Source organism: Beta vulgaris, chromosome 8 (genome assembly GCF_026745355.1).
Source record: "Beta vulgaris subsp. vulgaris cultivar EL10 chromosome 8, EL10.2, whole genome shotgun sequence".
In the NCBI taxonomy this organism is placed as follows: Eukaryota; Viridiplantae; Streptophyta; class Magnoliopsida; order Caryophyllales; family Amaranthaceae; genus Beta; species Beta vulgaris.
Window position 1 is genome coordinate 34695893 of NC_079209.1, and position 27966 is coordinate 34723858.

General features: G+C 37.2%; 2 protein-coding genes across 5 annotated transcripts; one reads left to right on the top strand and one right to left on the bottom strand.

Annotated features, from left to right (window-relative positions):
* Positions 1-4063: 4063 nt before the first annotated feature.
* On the bottom strand, positions 4064-13661 carry LOC104882981 (DNA-3-methyladenine glycosylase 1). Of its 4 annotated transcripts, none has more exons than XM_057391619.1 (4): positions 12412-13655; positions 8515-8636; positions 6241-6501; positions 4064-4352 (listed from the first exon to the last, which is right to left on the bottom strand). In XM_057391619.1, exons 1-2 carry the CDS (start codon positions 13509-13511, stop codon positions 8624-8626), a joined length of 1113 nt encoding a protein of 370 aa, XP_057247602.1. In that variant the 5' UTR covers positions 13512-13655; the 3' UTR covers positions 4064-4352; positions 6241-6501; positions 8515-8623. The 4 variants fall into 4 exon arrangements, with proteins under 4 accessions (XP_057247602.1, XP_057247601.1, XP_048491321.1 ...); XM_057391620.1 differs by lacking the exon at positions 6241-6501 and adding an exon at positions 10196-10337 and having other exon boundaries at positions 4337-4352; positions 12412-13661; XM_057391618.1 differs by lacking the exon at positions 6241-6501 and having other exon boundaries at positions 12412-13654.
* A 6964-nt stretch (positions 13662-20625) lies between these two features.
* LOC130589896 (uncharacterized) lies at positions 20626-21597 on the top strand. The gene has a single exon (XM_057391527.1). It carries the CDS (start codon positions 20626-20628, stop codon positions 21595-21597), a length of 972 nt encoding a protein of 323 aa, XP_057247510.1.
* Positions 21598-27966: the final 6369 nt, after the last annotated feature.

Sequence of the window (27966 nt, forward strand, 5' to 3'; positions counted from 1 at the left end):
TCACCGCATCGATTCTAAATACCCAACTGCCAGGATTAAAAGACTTTATTAAAAAAGGGATCATGGTAGTAGGACTTTGAGTCAAATGCAAACTGCAAAGACCTCCAAAACCAATGTCATTCACATCTTGGACTTGTTGTGAAGATAAGTCCTTTATAAGCTTTACCAACTCATTCGGTCTACATTGAGTAGACAACTCTGATGGCTTTTTTTTCTGTTTCGGTACATGTGATGTACTATCCTTTTTAATAATTTGGCCCCTTTCTTATCAACCAAATCCATACTTTGACATGCACTACGCTTACCGTTCACATTACCAACCTCGACAATGTTCATATCTACATACACATACATAAACTAATCACACATTCATACAACCAGAATTGAATATTCAAAACATAAAATATCGATTATAGTGATACTCATATAATCATGTTTGCCACAGGTGTCCAAGTTAAGAGTAACACATAGATAAAACACAAATTAAACCATCACTAAAACATCATGACATTAAGTAACCCCCACGTGTATACATCAATTATCATTTGCGATTATGGCAACACTTGATTAGAGTTGTAGGATATAATAGTGAAGAAGTACACCAATACTTATTTAAAATTATAAGAAATACTATTTAGAGTACCGACAACAATTAATTAGAGTAGTAGGTAGTAGTATTTAAGAGTTAAGAGTTATAACAATGCTTGTTAAGAGTTATAGGATGTACAGATTAGAATTATGGCAATCCTCTTTAGAGTTATACGAATGAATAGTTAACTTTACAGAAATACCTATTAGAGTGATGCTAATACAAGTTTAAAAGTTATAATCAATTATCATTAAGATGATTGATAATTACAAGCTCCAGAGAGTATATACAGGAGGTAAAAAAAAGTCTCAAGCTCCAAACTGGTAAAAAATTATACAAACAATGGTGAAGTAATTAATGCTAAGAATGTCAATATTGAATACAACACTAAACAAATTCAACGTCTATGTCAAAGTTATGCTACCACCCATCAACAAGAGCTCCTCTTTCATCCTCTCTCTACATCGAACACAAAACACAAACCCCTGAAAATGCACACATCAACAAGGTGAACATTAACTATAATCTATAACTCTAAATAAGACGTACATACCAAATAATGCTATAACTATAATTATAACTCTTATGACTACTCAAAATACCCCTGTACCTCTAATTAGTAATTCGTGTAACTCTTATTAAATACTGCTACAACTCTAATTATAAGGTGAACATTAGTTTGCAAAATATAAAATTCATATAACGCTAATCAAGAGTGTCTATAACTATAATAATTATTTCATATATCTCTAACTATTCACTAACTCTAAGAAAGTGTTGCCATAATTGTAATTAGTAATGACATAACTATAATTGGAACTCTTATGACTAGTCAAATACTCATGTAACTCTAATTAGTAATTCATATAACTCTAATCAAATATTCCTATAACTCTAATTAGAACGTACATAACAAGAAATGACATAACTATAATTACATCTCTTATAACTCTAATTAGTAATTCCTATAACGCTTATTAAATACTACTACAACTCTAATTAGAAGGTGAACATTAGTTTGCAAAATATGAAATTCCTATAACTCTAATTAGTAATTCCTATAACTCTTATCAAATAAACCTATAACTCTAAATAAGACGTACATACCAAATAATGTTATAACTATAATTATAACTCTTATGACTACTCAAAATACCCCTATAACTCTAATTACTAATTCGTGTAACTCTTATCAAATACTACTATAATTCTAATTAGAAGGTGAACATTAGTTTGCAAAATATGAAATTGCTCCACACTTTGTCATTCCAGGATACCCTAGTCTTATTTTTTAAGTTGTCAAACAATTCCGCTGCATTGTCAACTTTGTTACATTTTGAATACATGGATAACAAGGAATTTGTAATAGAAAACATTAGAGCCAAAGCCAGTTGATCAGACATTTTATGAACAACCATACATTAAGGTAGATGGATTAGGTAAAATAAGTGGCATCATCCATGAAGTTGTCCTTGTTAACTATATTGTCTGTTGTAGTGTTACACACTGAGTCTGAACAAACATGCATTAGATACGGAATAAATGAGATTAGCTAGCTATTCCACAGCATATCCCACACAAATAAACACCTATAAGGCTGTACAGTTGATAATAAATTAACAATGGTCAAACAAAAACTACTATTTCCAAGTTTATACTTTAGAGTTTAGACTCACTTTCGATTTGTTCGCACGATTCATTGATACACGTTTGATATATTTAATACTATAATACTGTGATCTGACCAATTTTAGCGCTGAATATTTATCACTGTCCACGTACAAAATCATAGAACGACTATCAAGGAGATGTTCCCTTTGTAGAAGTAATAAAGAAGAAAGAGAAACAAAGCTTATGCAATATTTTCATACTTCATCATATTCATTAATCAAGAGGGGGAATGCCTTTAAATTGCCTTTAAATTGAACAACTATCCAATTCAACGAAATTAAATTCAAACTATATAACTAACCCCATCAAAATCAAGTTCTTGAAAAAAATTAGACGAATCTAACAAATTCCACTTGATCGACTATGTTTTTTTTCCAGGTGATAAATTAGAATCGAAATTAAGAATTCAAAAAAACAAATTTAATTCCATGAAATCTCTAATTTGTCTCGCATGCAAAAAAAATGATCAAATTTAATTCCTCGCATGCAGATAAGATTTTTCATGAAAATTTTAAGGATTTCTCGCATGCAGAGAGTAGAGGAGTTTGATGAAGAATCTATGAATTTTGTGCCGAAGAAATCATAATTAAACTAAATGTGAAGCTCTCGAAAATTAATCATACAGAAATCAAGTTCTCGAAAATTTTCGCATAACTAATATCAAGAAATCATAATCACAATTCTGAAAAAAATTCAAGAAGTAAACTAGAACGAAAAAAAAAACTTACCTTTCTCTCCCATACTGTCTGCAACAATTAAACTAAATCGCTGAACTAGTTGATTTTGGTGAATTGCAGAAGAAAATCGCTGAACAAATTGCAGAAAAAAACTTGAAACCGTCGAAGTAGTTGATTTTGGTGAATTGTAGAAGAAAATCGGCAGAAAAAAACTTGAAACCGTCGAAGTTGAGCAGGGAGAAGTATTTGCAGAAGAACCAAACTTGAGATTTGGAGAGAGGAGAGAGAGAGGATGAAAGAGGAGAGAGAAGAGAGATAGGAGAGAGAAGCGAGTTATGCGTGGGGTTGAACGTGTAATCCCTTTTTTTTATTTTTAATCAAGACCGTTAAATATAGCATGATCTAAGGGTTGGTATTTATTCTCACTTCTCATGTAAAACATCATTCTCACCTGAACTCAATTCTATATATATATATATATATATATATATATATATATATATATATATATATATATATATATATATATATATATTGAGTTCATATGAGAATGCATACTTACATAAGAAATGAGAATGAATTTTACATGCTATAATTCTTATGAATAAGTAATGCAACTCTAATGAAAAAGTAATGTAATTCTAAAAAAAACAAAGTGATGTAACTCCTACAAAAATAAATATTAGAAAAAAAAATTCAAATTTTTTTTTTGGACTTACAATTTTTTAAAAGAGTATAATTCTAATGAACAAGTGTTGTAACTCTGATCCAATCATGTGATTGAAATTCATTTTCATTTTTCATATAAGAAGCATTCTCATGTAATCTCGCATCCTATATACATATATTGATCTTGATCATGCAGGTCTCACACTAGTAGTAGAAACTAGCTGGCAAGGACGAGCACAAATTTCTTCGTCAACCTAATAACTACTACGGAAATACCCTGAAATCTACACACCTTTTCATATTGGTGGCAGTTTAGGTGAATCAATTGTCGCAAATCAATCATCCCCCTTTGCAAATAAGAAGTTGCAATCTCAACGACTCAACCACAAGGTCCCAATTAGCAGCAGCTAACTGTACTAACCAACTCACTTGTGGCTGGATCAAGGAACTCAAATACTAGAACTGAAACCACCACTGTTTAGGGCTAAGAAAATAGCGATTCGGTCACATCATTATTCTGCACTTGTTAACAGTAAAAGCTTTTCAATATCCTCCCCCCGGCAATATGGCTCGCCAAAAACATAAACACAGACTCAACACATTGGTTTAAATTATTTAAATAATGAATAAGCTAAATACATCAATAAGAGTCTACACAAGTTTAGATCAACACATGCATCCTTGCTTTTGATCAATGCCCTTCACCGATCACCAACCTCAAAACTCAGCCTTGAGCTGCTATGTCACTGAAAGTTCACCAAAGAGAAAAATCATCTTTGTTAAAATCATACTATCAAATTCATTTTAGAATAGTGCGCACATAATACTTCAACACATGCCAATTTACCTACATATGATAGCATGTAAACTTAGCACATAATAACAAGGATAAGACGGATTAGGATAGATACAACATTTTCTAAACTAAAGGTACATTGTTCATATGCTTTAGATTAATTTCTCAGAAAACTAACCCCATCAATCCCAAATATGACCAATATGCTTGAAAATGTCTCAACTATTGATTATCTCATAGCAATCCCAACTTTGGGAGTTCTCTTAACAAAAAGCATTACACCTTAATTAACCTGCTAAATCAGTTACCTATGACACGTGACATTCTTCCATAAGCCATTAAATTAAGCCAATGGAGGACTTTAAAGTATCATAATCAAACAGTTTAGAGTAACAAACAAAGTTCAAAAGAGAACTCTGAAGTTTCAGACCGTTCTAAGATAATCAAAAGTTGAGACTTCCAAAGCAAACTAGTCATAGTAGGGACTTTCAGTCACCCTTTTTCCTAATTTTATTAATTTATAGTCCCATGGGTCATCTTTTATTTGCAAGTACAACAATTTTGCATTGAAGACCTCCAAAACATACAAACAACATTTCTACAGTTGTTTTTAAGAATAACAACTTGGAGTTCAGATAAAATGAACACAAGGAAACTCAATATTGTAACGAATAATCATGGTTGGCTATTTCAGTTCAAATAGGCCTATAGTTAGCTATAGCATTCTGCCTAAACTCATAATAGAGCTGACACTCCTTACCCACCTATCTCACTGTATTAACATCCTTGCAAACATTCATGCCAGGTGAGAGTATGACGTATATTCTAACCATCTACAAGACTTGAGAAGCAAAGTGAGAACTTCCCGTTCCGTATACACAATTAATTTTAAAATATCACACATTAGATTATCCAGACAAGTTGTCATTTCTAATCATCTGATTCCGATAAATGGCCTGTGGCTATAAACAATAGGCAACAAAGAGCTAGACAAATGAACTGAACACACTAGCAGCCTGAGTTATACAAATTAACCATCACACCTACTAGTCTACTGGGACTCTGGGAGTCAGACGAAATATAACTAGCCAAACATTCTTTGTACTTCTCCAAGGTACAACAAATTCTTCCAAATAGGGATGGCAATGGATCCTGGACCCGCTCCAGATCCGTGGATCCAGATCTGTCATATAGGATCTGGATCTTACAAATTATGGATCCACCGAGCCTGGGTCGGATCCGGATCCAGGGCATGGCAGGTTGGATGTAGATCTCATTTTTGAGATCCAGGCCGTGGATCCGTTATTTTGATTTGACATATATCAACATATATATAGCTAAGTAATAATGTATTATTATGATGATCAAAATAGCCTCGTTTATGTTATTGTGTTGTAAAATGAACTAAGTGATTTATAATTATATTTACAATAATAACTTTTTAGGTATTTTATTTTTTTTCTCTAGTTCATGTGGATGCAATTCCAGATCCATGGATACACGGACCCAATGGATACACAAACCCAATGGATGTGGATCTGACTTTTTGAATCCAGCGGATGTGATGGATCCACTAGGATCCGATCCATTGCCATCCCTATCCCCAGGACAACGCTAATTATAAGTACTAAAGAGATAAAACCTAGATAAAAAGGAGAAAAACAAAAACATACTCTTCCTGGTACGAACGGTATCAAGGCATGAAAATCTCAATTACAAGCTAGCTTATAAGTATGTTTTTGGCACAGTTTTTGAGAAGGCTTAATGGGCAAGCTCGTTTAATTCAAATTCAGCGACCTACCTGCTTCAGATAGCAGTTTAGTAGCTTACTCACTTACCTCAAAGAGAAGTTAGCATATGCCTGGGAGAAGGCAGCTACCTTTCCTAATATGTGAAGATATGCTAGTTTCAATTCAGTCCCCTAGTTGTTTCTTTCCCCTCTAAATGAAGCCTCGCCAACACCTCTGCATTGTCGTTGGCTTTTCTTTAATAGTATCCACACCTTTCATTGAGAAGGTTAACCATCTTGTCAATCATTTTCTCAGTGAGAGCAGCCAAACGAGCCTTCGATCAGAATCCCCCATTGAAAGTCATCCGTACTTCAATAAAATCAATTTGAAAGAAATCAATGTTTCAACGCGGGAGAGGAGGGGGGGGGGGGGGGGGGGGGAGGTCCATTGCAGTATGTCACAATTACGTAACAATTAAAACCATAAGAACATATATTTTTGTGGCATTCTAAGACGAGGTTTTGGCGAAAAGTCAGCTACTAACATTTCCTACCATTAGACTGAATAACAACAGAGTGACAAAGTTCAAATTTACATCCCATGATCCAAATTCTCAACATCTTACAGAACACCCTTGCATTTCTTACCTTTGTCGCTATATAGGGCATTTCTCACATTCTTTTGTTCTACACATGAAGATTGCAGAAATGCACATAGAACCATTTTTAAGTAAAGTTAAGCTCTAATATTGTATGTGTGGGAACAAAAATTCTTCTTTGAATATCTTTACAATGGAAATATGACCAAATCACCAAACCCTAACAATCCTTCACAAAATAAAGCTAACCAATCCACCAAACAATTGTTTCTTACCTAAACAAGATTGGTGCCCTTGATCGCGAAAACATTCACCTCGTAGAGATATGAGCAAGCCATCATAACATCAACTTCATTGCAATATTCCCCCTCACACCAAACTCCAATCTCAAATAAGATATGTGGTCCAAAACTTAGTATGAAAATCGAATTCACATGTTAACCCTCAATTCTAATCAAAATCCTATATCCTTAATCCAATGACTAGCCAAATCTGATTTTGGCACGTAATTATGATTTCTTTTTGAGACCAATGTGGTTTTTCCCTAATCTTGAAGTAAGGGCTTTACATGTTCGCTTTATTTTCTAACATCGAACCTTCAGTTACTCAAACTCTAAAATTACGTGCTAAACGTTCAAAGTTTACTTTTTACTTTCCAAACTCTCTTTTATTTTTTTTGCTGTCACTTTTTCATTTTAGTGTCACAATAAGTTATATTGGTTTTTTAAACTGATTTATATATTTTTTTACCTCCACTTTCCAGCATTAATTTATGGGGCTCTTTTCACCATATTAAAAAAAAAGGCCGAAACATTATAACAAAATTGTTTAGGCTCTTTTAAGTCAAACGTTATAACAGAATTCTTTTTCCAAAAATAAAAAGGTGTGCCTCGCCTACGGGATGTGTGTGCCTTGCGCCTTTAGACTAAGCCGGCAACCAATACTACTTATGTCACATCATTCAGACAGCCTATGCTAACAATAGGCACTAGCAAACTGCACTACGATGGTACTAACAAACTCCACATGCCTCCTTCCTAAAGACACCTCGGAAACAAACTATTATTATAGCGACTAGTATCTTAAATTCTAATAAACCTCCATTTTTTGTAAACGCCCTTGATTACCTTCATCAATAACTGCCCTAAGCCCCTAAACCATACACTCTCTTTAAGATAATAAATGATAGTTTCTTGATGATAAGTCTACGAATACACCTTAAATGTGACCTACAACCTATTTTTGAAATTCAATCCTCCTTTGTATTGGTTTTCTTGACAGAAAAATACACACTACAGATTATATGTTCTTGAGTTATTGTGAAGTACTTAAAAATATTATTGATAGTAATGCTTAAGCACCACTCATATTCTTGTTTTTAAGGTAAATTCAAAATCTCATATCCTACTCTCCACAAATATATTGCAAATGTTGATGTTCCATTAAACAAAAGCACGCTATTTAAACCATTTAAAAGGCACCGTGAATACGTACACATTCTACAAGAAACATAATTCAAACACCACTAGTATTAATTAGAAGAGAACAAAAAACATGCACGAACAAAGAATACCTACCATAATACACACCGTCTCACACACACACACACGAACACATCACAGGCAAACACACACATCACATCACATCACATCACATCACATCACATCACATCACATCACACACGAGCGCCCCCGCACACACACACCATAATATTAGTCAATAGAAGAAAAAGAAGTAAGATGATATATGTTGAAATGAACATATGTATAGATCACAAAGAATACCTAACGCAGGCAACAAGCCGAGCAAAGCCTTTCCCTTTCCTTCCATTCATGGACCATGGCATTCAATGGAGTTAGACGAACTAATTACAAAGTGTTGTAGCATGAACATTCAGCTCAACTGACTGAAATACAAAATGCATTAGGATTTAAAGAGATAAAAAAAATAACACAAGTTGAAATGAAGAGTTGAGAAGAAGATAGAGATTATACAAATATACATAAGGGATCGTTCAAATTCCGTACTACAAAGAATGATGAAACTCATTGGAATTTTCTTTGAGGTATTTGTTGAATATAAAATTTTAAACAATCTAACTACATAAAGATAGTCTAACTTGAGATGAGAAACATCAAGCAAAAAGATTGTCAACAGGGACCTCAACTAACGCACTTTCCAATATAACAATCCCCCTTCTCTACTAGTGTGTACTTAATTTTTAAAAAGCGCGCCTAGGCGCCAGACGAGTGGAGGCGTGAGCCAAAACGCCCTCCTAAAAACCAGTCGCAACGGGAGGCGCATGAAGGCGTAGGCCTCAAGAACTTTTTGAGACGCGCAAGTCGCCCGCCTATCGAAGACAAGGCGAGGGAAAAAGGAATTCTGAACATAAATCATTAAGAAACACTCTTACCTAGTCTTTATCATGCAAATTCGAACAAAAGCCAGCAATTAATGCATGAATTTACTTCATTTGAACTCCCAAATTGAAATCCCTAATTATATTAAAGCTCTAATTCGTGAATTGGGAAGGAAACCACCAAATTGGTGGTTATGGATGAGACAGAAGTGGCCAGTGGCAAGTCTCCGGTGACAAGTATCTCTTTCTTCGATCTTCACGTTCAGGTAATGTGAGGTGGTGTTCACGTGGCTGACAAAACACACTAACACCTTCTTTATATAGCTAGTCACGTTACCCCACCCCCCTAATTCTTTTAATAATAAAACCTTCTTTTTTAATGCTTATATTTGGTCCATTTCACCATAAACTTTAATACCAAAAATAAAATAGAATAAGAATAAGATGTACGAAACTATGTTTGCTTTTCTTTCTACCTTTTTCTTTTGTTGGTTTAAATTTTAACTTGGTACTTTTGGACTTTTGCGGTTCCGTGATGAACTATGCTTCCTTAAGTCTTTTTATGCATTTTAAATATAATTATTGCGTTGTTTATAACTAAAAAATTGTTATATAATTGATTTTTAAGGATTTTGGCATCAAAGGTGCATCTTGATTACGATATGCATGCAGCTTCGCCTTGCGCCTCGGTGCGCCTTGTGCCTTTTGAAACTAAGGTTGTGTATATGTGAGTTGTGGTCTCATGCACATGGGGTGGCCAATGACGGTATATGGTAGTTTCAATAGTATACGGTGGCTTTGATGGTAGTTCAGTTTCTAGGAATCTTCGAGTTACAAGGTGAATTCTAATGGTATATGTGCCGGTGATGATGGGAGCTTTTTCAAAGATCTTGAGCTATCATGGTAATTTTAGTTTTATAGTGATGCGGCTTATATTGTTTAAGTTGTTGATTTGATGATAGAGTTTTTTGTTTGCAACACACCCCTTGGCCCCTCCACACCACCAAAAGAAAAGAAAAGAAAAGGACTATTCACATGTCAATGTGACTTGCCATAGCCCTGTAAGGTCACAAGTGCCCAGAGTAGATCGTTCAGCACAGTGTTACCTAATTCCCTAATTCCCCCGCGAATCGCGAATTGAGAAAAGCGAATTATGGTCGGTTTTGGTTCATTTTTGGATCATTTTGGGCGAATTGGCGAATTCAAAAGGCGAATTAGATAGCGAATTAGGTAACACTGGTTCAGCACCTGCGGAAGAGAAGCACACAGAAAAATCAGGTCAACATAGGTGCACTGAGCACTAGTTTGATATTCTCAATATCATGCATCTCCAGGAAGCCTTAACAAACTAGTTAGTGCAAGCCTGGTTAAAAATAAATAGTCATATATCCTAGGAAAAATTCACATGAATAATCCGAACTATGAGCGATCTTCCAATAATAATCCCAACTATGGATTATTATAGTATAATCTAAACTAATTGCAACTCTTCCAATTTTGATCCCACTTGACCTGCAACCTGTTAATCAAGTTAATCAAATGATTAAACTTAAGTTTTTTTTATTATTATATTTAACAAATTTAATTTAGTAAAAATTAAAAATCAGAAATTAAAAAATAAAAACAAAAATCAGAAAAAAAAGATCAAAATCTAATTAAACCCCAACCCTCTCTCCCCCTCACTCTTTCTCCTCACCGTCTCTCTCTTCCCCCAACCACCTCCGCCACCACCACCAAACCGGCAGTCCTCCCCACTCTCTCTCCTCCCTCGCGTCACCACCGGCACCACCACAGACCTCCTCTCTTCTTCTTCTTTTTTTCTGGATGGGTTTGAATGGGTTTTGGGGTTGGGGTTCGAATGGGTTTTTGAATGGGTTCGACGGTGGGCGGGATCGGGGTTCGAATGGGTTCGACGGTGGGCGGGGTGGGGGTGCGATTTGACGGGATGAGGTGGCGGTTTGTGGGTTCGATGCGGGTGGTGGTGGTTTGAAGGTGGAGGTGGTGCAATTTGAATGGGTGGGTTGTTTGGGGTTGATTTGGGTCGATTAGAGGTGGTGGTTCAAAATCGCCGGGAAACCGCTACCCAAAAACCCCACTCAGAACCCCTGCTTTTTTTTCGCAACCCTCTCTCTCACCCCTCTGCTTTCGTTCAGCCACCACAGCACCACCACCCTACACCGACGTCCATCACCACTACCACCTGTGATGCCGCCTGCTTCTGTGCTAACCAACAACCACCGCACCGCCAACCAAGTCGTGTTCCTTCTCCGTCGCTCAGCCTCCTCTCTCTCTCTCGCCCAGTTCTTTCTCTCTCCTCTGCTTGGCCTGCGCTACCCGCGTGCACCGCCGACCCATCGCCGTGGCGCCACCCTCGCCTCGCCTTCTGTCGCCGGAGCTCCGAATCCTCCGCCACTGTCCTGCTCCTGTGGTATGAAGCAGAGGTATGTTAAAACATACCTCTACCCTTTATATACTTAATCCTTAGTTTGATGGTGGCTAGGGGGTTCGAAGGGTGTGGCGGTGCGGGTGGTGTCGGTGTGTGGTTCTGGTGGTGTCGGTGTGTGGTGGTGCTGGTGGTGTCGGTGTGTGGTGCTGTGGTGGTGCTGTAGTGGTGGTGTTGGTGCGTGGGGTTGGTGTGTGATGCTGGTGCGGTGGTGGTGCTGGTGCGTGGTGCAGTGGTGTTGGTTGGGGGTGGAGCCGTGGTGTGGTGGTGGTGGACTGGTGATGATGATTTATGATTGATGATGATGATTTATGATGATTGAATAATTAGATAAAAAGAAAAGAAAAAAAAGGAAAATGAATTTAACCTGTTATAACAAGTTACAATAGGTAAATGGAGTGATATGGGAAGGTAAATGCTTTAGTTAGGATTATACTAGAATAACTCATAGTTAGGATTATTATTGGAAGATGCTCAATAGTTAGGATTATTCATGTGAATTTTTCCTATATCCTATGAAGTTATTTTTCTCATGTATAGCATTTCCTAGAAAGTGCAAAACTTAGTTTGGTTGATCATAGGAAGTAAGATTTCCCACAGAAAGTTCCACATGGTTGTGGGGGTGGGGGTTGGGGGGTTAGGTTATAACTTCCTCTATTTTGTGGCGAATTGATCTTCCCTGGTGGAGCAAATTCCCATGTTTTTGTAAGCCAGAAATTCTACATTCTTTCACTTCCTAACAATCTCAAAAGGCACTAAATATCAATATCAATAAGTTCAGATCCAAGTAAAAGTAACTAATTCGCAAAATCATATGAAGGCCCCAAAAGGAATAGTAAAACAAAGTAACAGAGGTGTTACAGAGAGAAAGTCTAATACCCAAGATTGATAATGCCGTTGATGGGATCAATAAACTGCGGCTGGTGTTGCGATTGCTGCTGGTGGCTCGGTGATGGTAGGGGCAACATCTCCATCTGCTGCTGCGGCTGCAAACTCATAGCAGTAGCAGTAGCAGTAGCAGTAACAGCAGCAGCAGGCGCGGTAACGGCAGCAGAACTAGGAGGCCCTCTGGCCTCGACGAGCCTCCAAAGATACCATGAAGCCACAGACCTATAAGGACGCCATTTCTCACAAAGCTGGTCCATCTGTGAAGGCCTAGGCAACTCCTCTAACCCATACAAAAACTGAACCGCCTTCCTTACCGATAAATCATTAACAGGCAGCACATCTGGTCTATGCAATGAGAAAATCATGAACATATGAACAGACCATGACCCAATACCATTCACCATAGTAAGCATAGTAAACAAGGACTTATCATCCATGTTAATAATCGCTGAATCCGACAATATTCCATTCTGATATTTTCTGGCAAGATCGTGAAGATAACTGGTTTTACGTCCCGAAACCCCGATTTGTCGGAGCTGTTGAGGCGTCAACGCTAAAACGGTATTAGGGACAACACCGGATTCACCATCACAAAGCGAGACGAAACGGGAGTAGATTGAACTTCCGGCCTTGTAAGCAAGCTGTTGATATAAAATGCTCTTAGCAAGGGCAAGAAACGGGGTTTGAAAGGAATCGAAAGTCGGGGGTTGGTGGAGGTCGATGAGTTTAGCAAGGTTAGGATCCGTGGCTCGAAGATGTTTTAGGGCAATCTCAATTTCGCCCTCTGAAGAGAGAGAACGAGGGTGGGTTACTGCTACTAATCGAGGTCGAGGGATAATTTTGCTGCTGCCTTCTGAGTTTTCCGGTGATAGCTTACGGAGTTTGCGCGGACGAGAGGGAAGTTTCGCCGGCGCCCGGAGATTCACTGCTTCTGTAGTCGTCATTGTTGGCGGGGAGGTGGAGGAAAGGGATGCGGTGTTGGTGTTGTTCTTTTGATGGATTTGGGAGGTCATTGGTAATTCAGTGGCGGCACCTTCACTGGATGGAGTTGCCGAGAAAGAGAAAGGAGTGGAGGGAGAAGCGGTATTCATAGGAATTAGGAATTAGGAATTAGGAATTAGGATTTAGGATTTAGGATTTAGGATTTAGGGATTTAGGGATTTAGGGATTTAGGGATTTAGGGATTAGGAATTAGGAATTAGGAAGCGCTTAATTATGGGTTTGTCGCTTGGGTTTATTGTTTCCGTAGGGATAACTCATTGGAGACAGAGACATCATAGATGTCTCATCAACGCTAGTTTGTTTTAAATCAACACTAGCTCTTGGATAGGTATGATCCGATAATGCATGACAATTTTACATATATAAACCCATGTTTTTTATTTTCAATTTATTTCAAGTCAATTCATTTTAGTTTAGTTTAGTTTAGTTTAATTTAATTCATTTTTATTTAGTTCAATTCAGTTTACATGACTTCGTTTCAATTCAATTATTTATTATTATTGTTCATATTATTAATTATTAGGAAAAATTCCTCAGATACCCCTAAAATTTGGCGTAATTCCCAAATTACCCTCACATTTGGGGAATTTCTCAAATACCCTGAGGTTTGTATTTGTGCTCAAAATACCCTTACTCTTGTTGGAACCCTAATGCCGTTAACTTTTTCTCTCTTTCTCTTCAGTTTTCTCTCTTTCCTCCCACCATTCTCCACTGATGATCCTCCAAACTTTCTCTCTCCTCCCACCATCATCCATTTATGACATTCTAAACCTCGGAATTTCCTCGATCTCCTCCTACCATCCTCCATTATTAATTTTCTTGAAATTTCGAGTAGTTTGTTAAATTAACAAAATCAAATCAAATTTAGTTTGTTAAATTAATTCAAAAATCATCTTCCCTCGCAGCTCTCTTTTCTCCTCCCTCTGCTTCCATTTTCGCTGACCATTGAGCTCGCCAGAGATTCTTCCTCTTCCGCGTCCCTTTGGTGTCGCTGCTCTCTCCTCTTCTCTCACCGTTGCTGCAGCCCCCGCCGGAGCTGCGTGTGCTACTCGGTTTCCCCATCCTCTGTGTAACATCCGATAATTCTCTCTTTTCAGAAATACCTTTTTAATATAAAACTCAGAGAATTACCAAAGCATTATCGCCCGTGTGATAACGTATCGGCTTATTCAAAATTTTACAGCAGAAAACATCTAACTAAACTTCATACTTTATTATCATAAATAAGTACCTTGAAATCAAACACTCTAAGTACGTCTACTCAAACAAACTTATTGAAGTACTTTCCTACTAATGCATAAAATAAGATATACTAGCTTACACAAGCTCTCCATTCCCACATTCTCAATGATGCAACATCTGCAAACATGTAAATGTCAATGCTTTAAAGAATCTACTCAGCAAAATGGATCATCACAGGATCAATCAGGCAAAGCCATGATCAACAATCACAAACAAAGCACGTAATCAGCAAAGCTGAGTACTACATACTAATACATAAGCATCCCTAACATGATACTAATAAATAACATGCAGAGATAAATAATATTATAACAATATAACATTCTGCAGACAGCTTGTAACACCCCAAAACTTTGGTTCTAAAACTTTATAAAACATTCACTTTTCATTAAAATATATGACCAAACCTTTAGGTTGTTACCGCCGCATCTATTGTTAAAAATAAATGCAAGGCTAATTATTAAGAATAAAAATTTAACTCACAAAGCAAAGTATCAAAATAAACCAAACTAAGTTGTCTAATTTAAACCAAACCAAAACTAACAATCTCAAATGACAGTACTGTAATGTTTATTAAACTAGGTGAACTTAAAAACTATAGGTTCACTCATTCCTGCAACGTAGTCTCTTTTACCAACCTGCACAATATAAATATGAAGAGAACAAAGGAAAACAAAAACACAAAAATTAGCGAAAGCTAAGTAATTACAACTCCATCCCGTAAAATAATAATAATAGTTATATTTTAAAAATAATTTTTATAGCATAATACAGACAAATATAACGTAATACAGACAAGTATAACATAATACAGACAAGTATATAATATGATTAACCATTTCAATTATTCAAGTTTATATGAGTCATACACAACAATTTAATTTTTTTAGAGGGGAATTGAACGTCAGTAGGCCGGGACTAATCCCAGTAACTACCTACTTCAATTTTATATGATTAACATTCTTCAGACAATTTTTACTGAATTAAACTTTAAACATCTTTTTATTACTTTAATGGAATAGTTATCAGACTTGAGTTGTCTTATCTACTAATGCCTTCACTAAGAAGACGAAATACGAGCGCGACTCCGTATTCCAGAATGACCTGCATGTGATATCGAGGAACCTTTTGAAAAATAATAGGGATGGTGATCAATCCATCTCCCAGGAAAAGCCATGGACTACCACCATTTACCCCAACTCCTAATGTCCATGTAATACTCCGTATTTTTGGAGTTAATTCTTTATAATTAAGAAAAAAAAGAATATAGTTAAAAGATATTTTAGTATTATTTACAAAGAATAATGATAATTGGAATAATAATAATGGGTCGGTTTAGTTAATTTCAGAATTTTAAAAGAGTAAACCGAGTTTAGTTAGACCTAATTATGCCACATTATAAATAGAGGAAATAGAATTAAAAAATCAGAAAAAAAAACCTAACACTCTCTCTCTCTCCCTCAGCCGTTTTTTTCATTCTCCCTCTCCTTCAGTCGTTTTTCCCTTCTCTCTCAAACTCTCTCTCAGATTTTCTCTCTCCCTCCCTCTCTTTCACCGTTTCTTTCACTTTGGTTGCGTCGAAGCATCGATGCGCGCGCTTGTGCGAGTCGTGTTCGAGCGCTTTGTACGGGTGATTGGTGACGAGGACTTTGTGCGGAGTTTTGTGGTTCAAGTGCTGCGACGAGGTCGCGCTCCAAGGGTTTGTGCGAGCGACGAGGGTCGTGTTTGTAATACCCCAAATTTTCAAAGATTATTTTATTATTAATTATTAAGATTTAACATTATTTTCGCTTAAAAATTATTTTGTGATAATGAGATTTCATTTGTCAACTGCGTTTATTAAAATAATAATTTAATTTAGTTTGATTTATTTTAACAAGTTTCAACTAAACAATTTACTTATTATTCATTTCATTATCAAACTCTTTAAATTGATTTATGGATACATTGGTTCATTGTCCATCCACATTGGTAATCCAAGCCCAACCATTAGTCCATAGTTCAAGTCCATGTGTCTTTTACCAAAAAGAAAAGTTAAAACAAAAAAAAAAAAAAAAAAAAAAGGAGAGTGAAAATCAGCTTCTTTCACGTCTCCCTCCCTCCTTCCTCTTCTTCAAAAAAAAAATCAGCAGTAAAAGAATTAAATTAGTTCAGCAACTTGCAATACTTGTCAGTAAAAATTTAATCTTCCCAACTAATATCAGATTATAGGGGAGGTAAACATTGAAGAAGCTACAACACCATAGCTTCACCTCCCTACACCATAGCCTCCATTAATGGGGACCTAACCAAGCTTGAAAATTTCTGACCAAATCCCTCTATAAATAGTGACTTCAACCTCATCAGATTCCTCAAGCAAAAACCACTTCAAAGGTTTGCTTCATTCTCTCTCTCCCTCTTTAATTTCTGAAATTCTGATTTTTAGAGATAAAACAAAAATAAAATTTCAAAACCACCATTACCACCAACCCAGAACCGCCGGAAAAACTTCGAACCACCGAACAAAAATCGCCCCACTTCCGCGCCCAGCCAAGCCCGCCCCTCGCGACCCAACTCCGCGCCCAGCCTCCCTTCTGCCGCGACCCCATTCGCGACCCTCGCCCCTCTGTCGCGACATTCTGTCGCACAGCCCCTCGACCCCGCCTGCTTTCCCTCGCCTGAACTCCGCCGGAAATCGCCGGCCAAAAGTCACCCCAAACTCCTCTTCGTACCCCTCCTGTCGCCTCCCCTGTCCTTCCCCTCTCCTTCGTTCCTTTTCCTTCCTTTCTGTTTTTGAAACTGATTCAAAGAATCAGTAAAAGAGGACCCCCTTCCCTTTTTAATGAGTTTTGTTATTTTACCCTTATTTTAAAAAGCTAAAACTTATAAACTCCCTAAACTAGCTACATTAATTAATTAGTGTATTTTATAAATCTTTTACAAACTTGATAATGTTTTCTGATTTTCTAAATTAAAACAAGGAGTAACATAAAGTTATTCTTCTATGTTTAAAATAGTTGTTTAAGTTAATAAAATTAAGATTGAAGTAATTTTATGAATACTTAAAATGTTTCATATATAGTGTGAAAACTATAAAACTTTATAAACTCTCTTAAGTTCATTAAGAATTTCTTTAAAAGTTTTGAATTATTTAAATTGTTTATTTTAAAAAAAGGGGTTATTTAGGAACTAACTTAAATCTCGTTAATATTGTAGACTCCGATTTCGTAGACAAGGACTATCAAGAGCGCTAACACGTTCGTGAACTTAGCTTTGGGCACGCGTCACGAGGTAATCTCCGATGTCCATCTAAACATAGATCCCGCTAGTATTAAAATGAATTGGTTACGTGATTATTATGTGCTTATAAAATTTATAATTATGGACTATAATTATGGACTCGAATAACAAGTGGACAACGACTCTGGATTCTGATTATGATTTATGAATAACGACGATGGACGATGTACGATATGACAATGAGGTTACTATAACGTTATTAAAAAAATCGGTTAATGTTATTTAATAATGATATGATTATTATTATATTATTATTGTTATTATTATTATTATTATTATGATTATTATTATATTATTATCACTTTATTCATGAATATTATTATCGTTATTAACTTTGTACTTTATGGAAGTTAGAATTGATAAGAAATTGTGATAACAAAATGATTATGAATCTGAGACGATAAATGAACTCAAGTGATTGTTAATATGAAATAAGTTATTGAAATTTCTATGAATGAATTGAGATTATGATGGATTGAATATGTTCACACTGGATTGAACAAGATGACGTAATTGAACAAGATGACTTGATTGAACAAGATGACGTAATTGAATAAGATGCCGTAATTGGATAAGATGACGTAAATGTATATGTGAATTATGTGATGACGTGAATTAAAAGATGTTAATCACGTAAAGTGAAATATCGGAGGGAAATGATGAACAGGTTACCCTGTATGAGTGGTTCAGCGGCCCCTACAGGTTATCTGGTTACTATGCTGATTACTCTGTTACTGTCTTCCTTCTATCTTGATGTGATCCAAGTAGAAGGGGTGTGCACACTAGGGACTCTGTTATGGCCAATATGATTTTTCGTAGGTGGTTACAGGGGGTTTCCCCGGCCTACAAGTAGGTGGTTACAGGGGGTTTCCCCGGCCTACTATGTTGAAGTAAGTGGTTACAGGGGGTTTCCCCGGCTTACTGGCGTTCTCTTTCCTCTCCATGAATAATTGGGATAATTGAATTAATGAAATGATTATTCAGTGTATATATATGTGTATATGTGTTATGACTTTCAAAACTATTGATATACTATTTTACAAAGTATTTTCAACTTAAGTATTTTACGGGATGGAGTTGGAATTACTCAGTTTATCTGATTTTTGGGAGCTTGTCTCTCTTGCCTCTTTTCAATGTATTTGTGCAGGTGGGTGATCGATCGGGGGAACAAAAGGGAGATCATTTAGAGTTGTCATCCACTTAGCATATGATTAGCTTCCGCTGGAACTCTGAAACTTTTAATTAATTAGTGATGTCTAATAAACAATTTACTTAGTTGTTTTGATTAATGAATTTAAGTTGGTGTGTTGTAACTTAGCCTTGCAATTGTTTCCAAGGAGATAATTGCGGCGGTAACACCTCCCCGTCGGATCGAACCCTCGTGGATCCGTTTTCCCCCGAAAACCCGAGTTTATTCGAATGGAAAAAGGGTTCGGGTCGGCGGGGGTGTTACAGTAATGGTATCCGAGCCGAGTTAGATTAACTAGGGAAAGATTAAAATTGTTAATATAAACATTAAGGAAATGAATCAAATAAGTTTAAACTTAAAAATTTGATTAAGAAGTCAAGATAATAGAATATTTAGGAGAAATGAATTAGGATTAAAATAAGGTTTAAGGGTTTAGTATGGGTACGAATGAGTTATGTGTGCATGTATGAAAGTACTCGTTAAAGGTACTTATTAATTGTTTATATTTTATTAGATGGCCAGGACTCGCATGACTGCCAGGAAATGCACCAGAACCCCTCTTCAAGGACCTTACCTTCTAAGAATGAGGGTAGGAGAGTCTATTTCAGCCTACATCTATAGGTTGCGTCTGACCATGAAGTGTTATCACCTCAATGAAGGTCATGGAAATTCAGATTACCTCACGACACCTAGACAAGCCGATGTCTTAATTCACACTCTCCCCAATGATGGCCCCTATGCTGAAATCAAGAGTGAATACTCCGATATACTGAAAAATGGAAGGCCAAACTATGAAAGATACACGTGGAAAGGGAAGTGGTATCTCACTTTGAGTTACCTGGAGAAAAGGATGCTCGATGCCAGAGCCAAATGGCTTAATTACTACCTAACCTCCGATGATGATGAACCCAACTATAGTGATAATGAAGTAATAGAAAGAAGCCCTACCCCACCCGTTGAAAACCATGGAGAAAATGAAAATGAAGATGATGATGAAGACCCGTCCGAGGATGAAGAGTAAAACCTTCAACCTTAGCTAGTCGTAACCACTAGGAATCTAAATAACCTGTAGTAGACTTATTAACGTTAATGTTAACTTATTTGTTTTATGATGCTAGTATTTCTAGTTATGAAAACTAAGCTGACTCTTATGTGATGAAATGTGCATGAGTAATGAAATGACGAAATTTTAGTATATGAACCGAGTATGAAGGGTGGAAATGAGTTGAATGACTCTTGATTATATATTATATGTGAAATAGCCCTTGTTTAAAGATCAATGTGAATGGTGGAAACACCAATGTGAATAATGCAGGTAGCTTATGCAATACGTTTATTCACGATCTAGAGGAAGACGTCAAGAAAACCAAATGGCTGAAACTCCAGAACAAGTTGCAGCACGACTTAGGACCTCGAGCAATTAGCTCAAAACTTGGTTAGTTCTTCAAAACCAGCTCAACAATAACCACCATGGGGATGATCCACAAGCCGCAATGGCGAAAAAGATTTCCTCTCTGAAACCACCAACCTTTGTTGGTAGAGAAGACCCATTACTTCTCGAAAATTGGATAAGAGACTTCGAAAAGATTTTCACGGCCACGGGTACGCCTGAGGCCCAGAAAGTTGACCAAGCGACCTTTTATTTGCACGAGGATGCTGATACGTGGTGGGAAAGTGTAGGACCAGTTGTTAAAGCTCAAGAGAACTTTAACTGGGAAGCATTTAAGATAGCGATTAAGGCTCGATTCTTCCCCGAGCACATCCGTAGGCAGAAGTACAATGAGTTTAGTAGATTCAATCAGAGTTATAACATGAGTGTGCAAGAGTACGCTCAGAAATTTAATGAGTACTCGCTTTGTCTGTCCGATGTAGTTCCTGATGAGGGAACTAAAGCTCAAAAGTTTGAGGACGGACTTAAGTTCGATCTTCAGACTCGTATGGGAGGTAGTACCTCAACTACTTTCGCGGAGGCATATGCTAAGGCCTCAAACTTAGAGAGAATTCTGCAGCGTGAAAGAGAAGTGCTAAGTAGGCATAAGAGAAAGGAACCTGCGAGCAACAGCAACAGCCAAGGGTACGATAAAAGGCCCAACAACAACAACAACAATAGTGGACGCTACAACAACCGCAACACTCAGAATTATGGACAACAGGCCCCGCAAGGAAATAGGATCCAAAGGAACTTTGTTTGCAGGAAGTGTAACAAGAACCATCCAGGGTTCACTTGTCAGGGTGAGAAAATCAAATGCTTCGAATGTGGAGAAGTAGGTCACAAATCATTTAACTGTCCCAAGAGGCAAGCTCAGAATGGACCAAATGCAACCAAAAGTAACACTGGCAACATTGGAAGTGGAAACAGGATTCAACACTTTAATAACAACCGCCCCAATGGAGGAATGCTGCCCAGAACAGAAACCAGGACAACCGCCCTTTGGAAGTGGAAATGGAAATTTTGGAAGGAATGACAATAGAGGCTACACCAGTGGACGAATCAATGTCATGAGCCGAGTCGAAGCTGACACCAATGCCAATGTTGTGACTGGTACTTTTCTCGTGAACTCAAACCCTGCTTATGTACTCTTTGATTCAGGAGCGTCTCATTCTTTTATTTCTAGTACTTTTGTTGATAAGTATCCCCTCGAGTCTACCCAGCCCTGTCAAGCCAATATAGTCATGCCCACAGGTGAAACTGTTTCTTGTAAATCTCTCTTCCAAAATATCCCTGTAGTCATAGCTGATAATGAATTACCGGCCGATCTTATTCTTTTTGACCTAAAAGACTTTCACGTTATCTTGGGAATGGATTGGTTAGCTAAGTATAAAGCCAAAATCGAGTGTCATAACCAGAAAATATCTCTTAGAGGACCAAAAGGAAATAGGATATCTTATAAAGGCATAACTTCCAGCCTGCTGTTAAAATAATCTCTGCCCTGAACCTTCAAACCTACTTAGAAAAGGCTACCCAGTCTACCTATGCCAAGTAAGGGACGCAAGCATGGAAAATGAGGAGTTGACTCAAATCCCGGTAGTAAAGGAATTTTCGGATGTATTTCCCGAGGAGTTACCTGGAATGCCGCCTGTCAGAGAAGTGAACTTCAAGATCGACTTAGTCCCGGGAACAGGACCTATCTCTAAGGCTCCGTACCGAATGGCACCTGCAGAAATGCAAGAATTGAAGGTGCAGTTGGAGGAATTGTTGGAAAAAGGGTACATTCGACCTAGTGTTTCGCCTTGGGGAGCCCCGGTACTGTTTGTTCGAAAGAAAGATGGATCTTTAAGGTTGTGTATCGATTATAGGGAGTTGAATAATGCCACGGTGAAGAATAAATATCCGCTCCCGAGAATTGAGGATTTGTTCGATCAACTTCAAGGTGCAGCAGTATTTTCAAGGATCGATTTGAGATCGGGTTATCACCAATTACGAATTGCTGAAGAGGACATTCCGAAAACAGCCTTTCGTACGAGATATGGCCATTATGAGTTCACAGTCATGCCTTTTGGACTCACAAATGCGCCAGCTGCTTTCATGGATCTCATGAATAGGACCTTTCAGCCATATCTGGACAAGTTCGTGATAGTATTCATTGATGATATATTGGTGTACTCGAAGGATAAAGAAGATCATGAGGCTCAGTTGAGGAAAGTATTGGAGATTCTTCGAGAAAAACAATTTAGCCAAGTTCTCAAAGGTGAATTTTGGTTGGAAAAAGTATCATTTTTGGGTCATGTGATATCAAAGGAAGGCGTTTCGTAGACCCGTCGAAGATTCAAGCAGTGACTGATTGGCCTCAACCTAAGAACGTTACTGAAATACGGAGTTTCTTGGGTTTAGCCGGCTATTACCGAAGATTCGTAAAGATTTTTCAAGAACAGCCCAACCTCTCACTAACCTGATGAAGAAAACAACAAAATTTCATTGGGATGATAAGTGTGAGGAAGCATTTCAAGAGTTGAAGAAAAGACTTACAACAGCCCCGGTATTGACGTTGCCCTCTGGAGTAGAAGGATTTGAAGTTTATAGTGATGCCTCGAAGAAAGGTTTTGGGTGTGTTTTGATGCAGCATGGCAAAGTAGTGGCCTATGCGTCGAGACAACTCAAACCGCATGAGCAAAATCACCCTACTCATGACTTGGAGTTAGGGGCGATCGTGTTTGCGTTGAAAATTTGGAGACATTACTTGTATGGAGTGCAGTGTAAAGTCTATACAGATCACAAGAGCTTGAAGTATCTGTATACGCAAAAGGAGTTGAATATGAGGCAAAGACGTTGGTTAGAGCTTATAAACGACTATGATTTGAAGATAGTGTATCAAGAAGGAAAAGCAAAAAAGTAGCGATGCGTTGAGTAGGAAGAGCGCTCATTCGCTAAATGTGATATTTTGGCAAATGATCTGTGTGAGGAGATCAAGAGATTGAATTTGGAAGTAGTAGAACCCGGTTATGTGAAAGCTCAATTGAATGCTCTTACTGTTGGACCGGACATATTTGAGGAGATTCGAGAGAAGCAAGCTGCCGATAAGTGGGAGTAAGTTAAGAGGATGAAAGAAAGTGGTCAAGCACCAGAATTCGAGATCGATGAAAATGGCGTTGCAAAGTATAAACAGAGATGGTGTGTGCCACAAGATGAGGAACTCAAGACGAGAATCCTAAGGGAAGCTCATAGTTCGCCGTATTCTATACATCCAGGAGGAGATAAGCTTTATAAGGATTTGAAGAAGCACTTCTGGTGGCCTAGGATGAAGCAAGAAGTAGCCGACTTTGTGGCAAAATGTTTAACCTGCCAGAAGGTGAAAATACAGCATATGAAGCCTGGAGGAAAATTGCAACCGTTGGAAGTGCCAGGATGGAAATGGGAATCTATCTCTATGGATTTTATCACGGGATTGCCGAATACGAGATCTGGAAAGAATGCAATATGGGTAATAGTGGATCGTTTGACTAAGACGGCAAGATTCGTAGCAATGAAGGATACTTGGTCGTTGAAACAGTTGGCCGATGCTTACTTTAATGAGGTAGTTAGGCTACATGGTGTTCCGAAGGACATCGTTTCGGATAGGGATTCGAGATTCTTATCTAAGTTCTGGAAACAGCTTCAGACAGCCGTGGGTACATTATTGAAGTTCAGCACAGCTTTCCACCCGACAACAGATGGTCAAACAGAGAGAACAATTCAGACTTTGGAAGATATGTTGAGAGCATGCGTGATGGATTTCGGAGGATATTGGGATAATCATTTGATGTATATTGAGTTTTCGTACAACAACAGTTATCACTCGAGCATAGGAATGGCACCTTATGAGGCATTGTATGGACGAAAATGTAGGAGTCCTATATGTTGGAGCGATGTGAACGAGTCGTTGAATTTAGGACCAGAAATGATAGAAGAGACTACCAACAAGGTGAAGTTGATTCAAGAGCGCATAAAACAGCTCAGGATCGACAAAAATCGTATGCCGATCAAAGGAGACGAGATTTGGAGTTTGCAGTTGGAGAGAAAGTGTTGCTGAAAGTTTCACCAACCAAAGGAGTAATGAGGTTCGGTAGGAAAGGAAAGCTAAGTCCTCGTTATATTGGACCTTATGAGGTATTGGAGAGAATTGGACAAGTGGCCTATAGGTTAGCCTTACCTACAGATTTAGCCAAAGTTCATAATGTTTTTCATGTGTCTCAACTTCGTAAATACATCTCTGACCCCTCCCATGTTATCCAACTGAAACCATTGAGTTAGACGAAACCCTCACTTTTGAAGAACGTCCTGTTAGAATCCTTGATTCCAAAACGAGAAACACCCGAAACAAGGCAATAAAGTTAGTCAAAGTTTTATGGTCTAATCATCAAACCGAGGAAGCAACTTGGGAAACAGAAGACGACATGAAAAAGCGTTATCCTGAACTCTTTTTTTGAGGTACGATTATTGAGTTTCGGGGACGAAACTCCTTAAGGGGGACTGAATGTAATACTAACAAAGCGCAAAGATAATGTTTCGTTAACATTAAACATCTAACCTTAAAGTTCGAGGACGAACTTTGTTTTAAGGAGGAGTAGATGTAATACCCCAAATTTTCAAAGATTATTTTATTATTATTTATTAAGATTTAACATTATTTTCGCTTAAAAATTATTTTGTGATAATGAGATTTCATTTGTCAACTGCGTTTATTAAAATAATAATTTAATTTAGTTTGATTTATTTTAACAAGTTTCAACTAAAAATTTACTATTATTCATTTCATTATCAAACTCTTTAAATTGATTTATGGATACTTGGTTCATTGTCCATCCACATTGGTAATCCAAGCCCAACATTAGTCCATAGTTCAAGTCCATGTGTCTTTTACCAAAAAGAAAAGTTAAAAAAAAAAAAAAAAAAAAAAAAAAGAGAGTGAAAATCAGCTTCTTTCACGTCTCCCTCCCTCCTTCCTCTTCTTCAAAAAAAAAATCAGCAGTAAAAGAATTAATTAGTTCAGCAACTTGCAATACTTGTCAGTAAAAATTTAATCTTCCCAACTAATATCAGATTATAGGGGAGGTAAACATTGAAGAAGCTACAACACCATAGCTTCACCTCCCTACACCATAGCCTCCATTAATGGGGACTTAACCAAGCTTGAAAATTTCTGACCAAATCCCTCTATAAATATGACTTCAACTCATCAGATTCCTCAAGCAAAACCACTTCAAAGGTTTGCTTCATTCTCTCTCTCCCTCTTTAATTTCTGAAATTCTGATTTTTAGAGATAAAAAAAAATAAAATTTCAAAACCACCATTACACCAACCCAGAAACGCGGAAAAACTCGAACCACCGCAACAAAAATCGCCCCACTTCCGCGCCCAGCCAAGCCGCCCCTCGCGACCCCACCCGCGCCAGCCTCCCTTCTGCCGCGACCCCTATCGCGACCCTCGCCCCTCTGTCGCGACATCTGTCGCACAGCCCCTCGACCCCGCCTGCTTTCCCTCGCCTGAACTCCGCCGGAAATCGCCGGCCAAAATCACCCCAAACCCTCCTTTCGTACCCCTCCTGTCGCCTCCCCTGTCCTTCCCTCTTCCTTCGTTTTTTCCTTCCTTTCTGTTTTTGAAACTGATTCAAAGAATCAGTAAAAGAGGACCCCCTTCCCTTTTTAATGAGTTTTGTTATTTTACCTTATTTTAAAAAAGCTAAAACTTATAAACTCCTAAACTAGCTACATTAATAATTAGTGTATTTTATAATCTTTTACAAACTTGATAATGTTTTCTGATTTTCTAAATTAAAACAAGGAGTAACATAAAGTTATTCTTCTATGTTTAAAATAGTTGTTTAAGTTAATAAAATTAAGATTGAAGTAATTTTATGAATACTTAAAATGATTTCATATATAGTGTGAAAACTATAAAACTTTATAAACTCTCTTAAGTTCATTAAGAATTTCTTTAAAGTTATTTGAATTTAAATTGTTTATTTATAAAAAAAAGGGGTTATTTAGGAACTAACTTAAATCTCGTTAATATTGTAGACTCCGATTTCGTAGACAAGGACTATCAAGAGCGCTAACACGTTCGTGAACTTAGCTTTGGGCACGCGTCACGAGGTAATCTCGATGTCCATCTAAACATAGATCCCGCTAGTATAAAATAAATTGGTTACGTGATTATTATGTGCTTATAAAATTTATAATTATGGACTATAATTATGGACTCGAATAACAATGGACAACGACTCTGGATTCTGATTATGATTTATGAATAACGACGATGGACGATGTACGATATGACAATGAGGTTACTATAAGTTATTAAAAATCGGTTAATGTTATTTAATAATGATATGATTATTATTATATTATTATTGTTATTATTATTATTATTATGATTATTATTATTGTTATTATTATATTTATCATGAATATTATTATCGTTATTAACTTTGTACTTTATGGAAGTTAGAATTGATGAAATATTGTGATAACAAAATGATTATGAATCTGAGACGATAAATGAACTCAAGTGATTGTAATATGAAATAAGTTATTGAAATTTTATGAATGAATTGAGATTATGATGGATTGAATATGTTACACTGGATTGAACAAGATGACGTAATTGAACAAGATGACGTGATTGAACAGATGACGTAATTGAATAAGATGCCGTAATTGGATAAGATGACGTAAATGTATATGTGAATTATGTGATGACGTGAATTAAAAGATGTTAATCACGTAAAGTGAAATATCGGAGGGAAATGATGAACAGGTTGCCCTGTATGAGTGGTTCAGCGGCCCCTACAGGTTATCTGGTTACTATGCTGATTACTCTGTTACTGTCTTCCTTCTATCTTGATGTGATCCAAGTAGAAGGGTGTGCACACTAGGGACTCTGTTATGGCCAATATGATTTTCGTAGGTGGTTACAGGGGGTTTCCCCGGCCTACAAGTAGGTGGTTACAGGGGTTTCCCCGGCCTACTATGTTGAAGTAAGTGGTTACAGGGGGTTTCCCCGGCTTACTGGCGTTCTCTTTCCTCTCCATGAATAATTGGGATAATTGAATTAATGAAATGATTATTCAGTGTATATATATGTGTATATGTGTTATGACTTTCAAAACTATTGATATACTATTTTACAAAGTATTTTCAACTTAAGTATTTTACGGGATGGAGTTGGAATTACTCAGTTTATCTGATTTTGGGAGCTTGTCTCTCTTGCCTCTTTTCAATGTATTTGTGCAGGTGGGTGATCGATCGGGGAACAAAAGGGAGATCATTTAGAGTTGTCATCCACTTAGCTATGATTACTTCCGCTGGAACTCTGAAACTTTTAATTAATTAGTGATGTCTAATAAACAATTTACTTA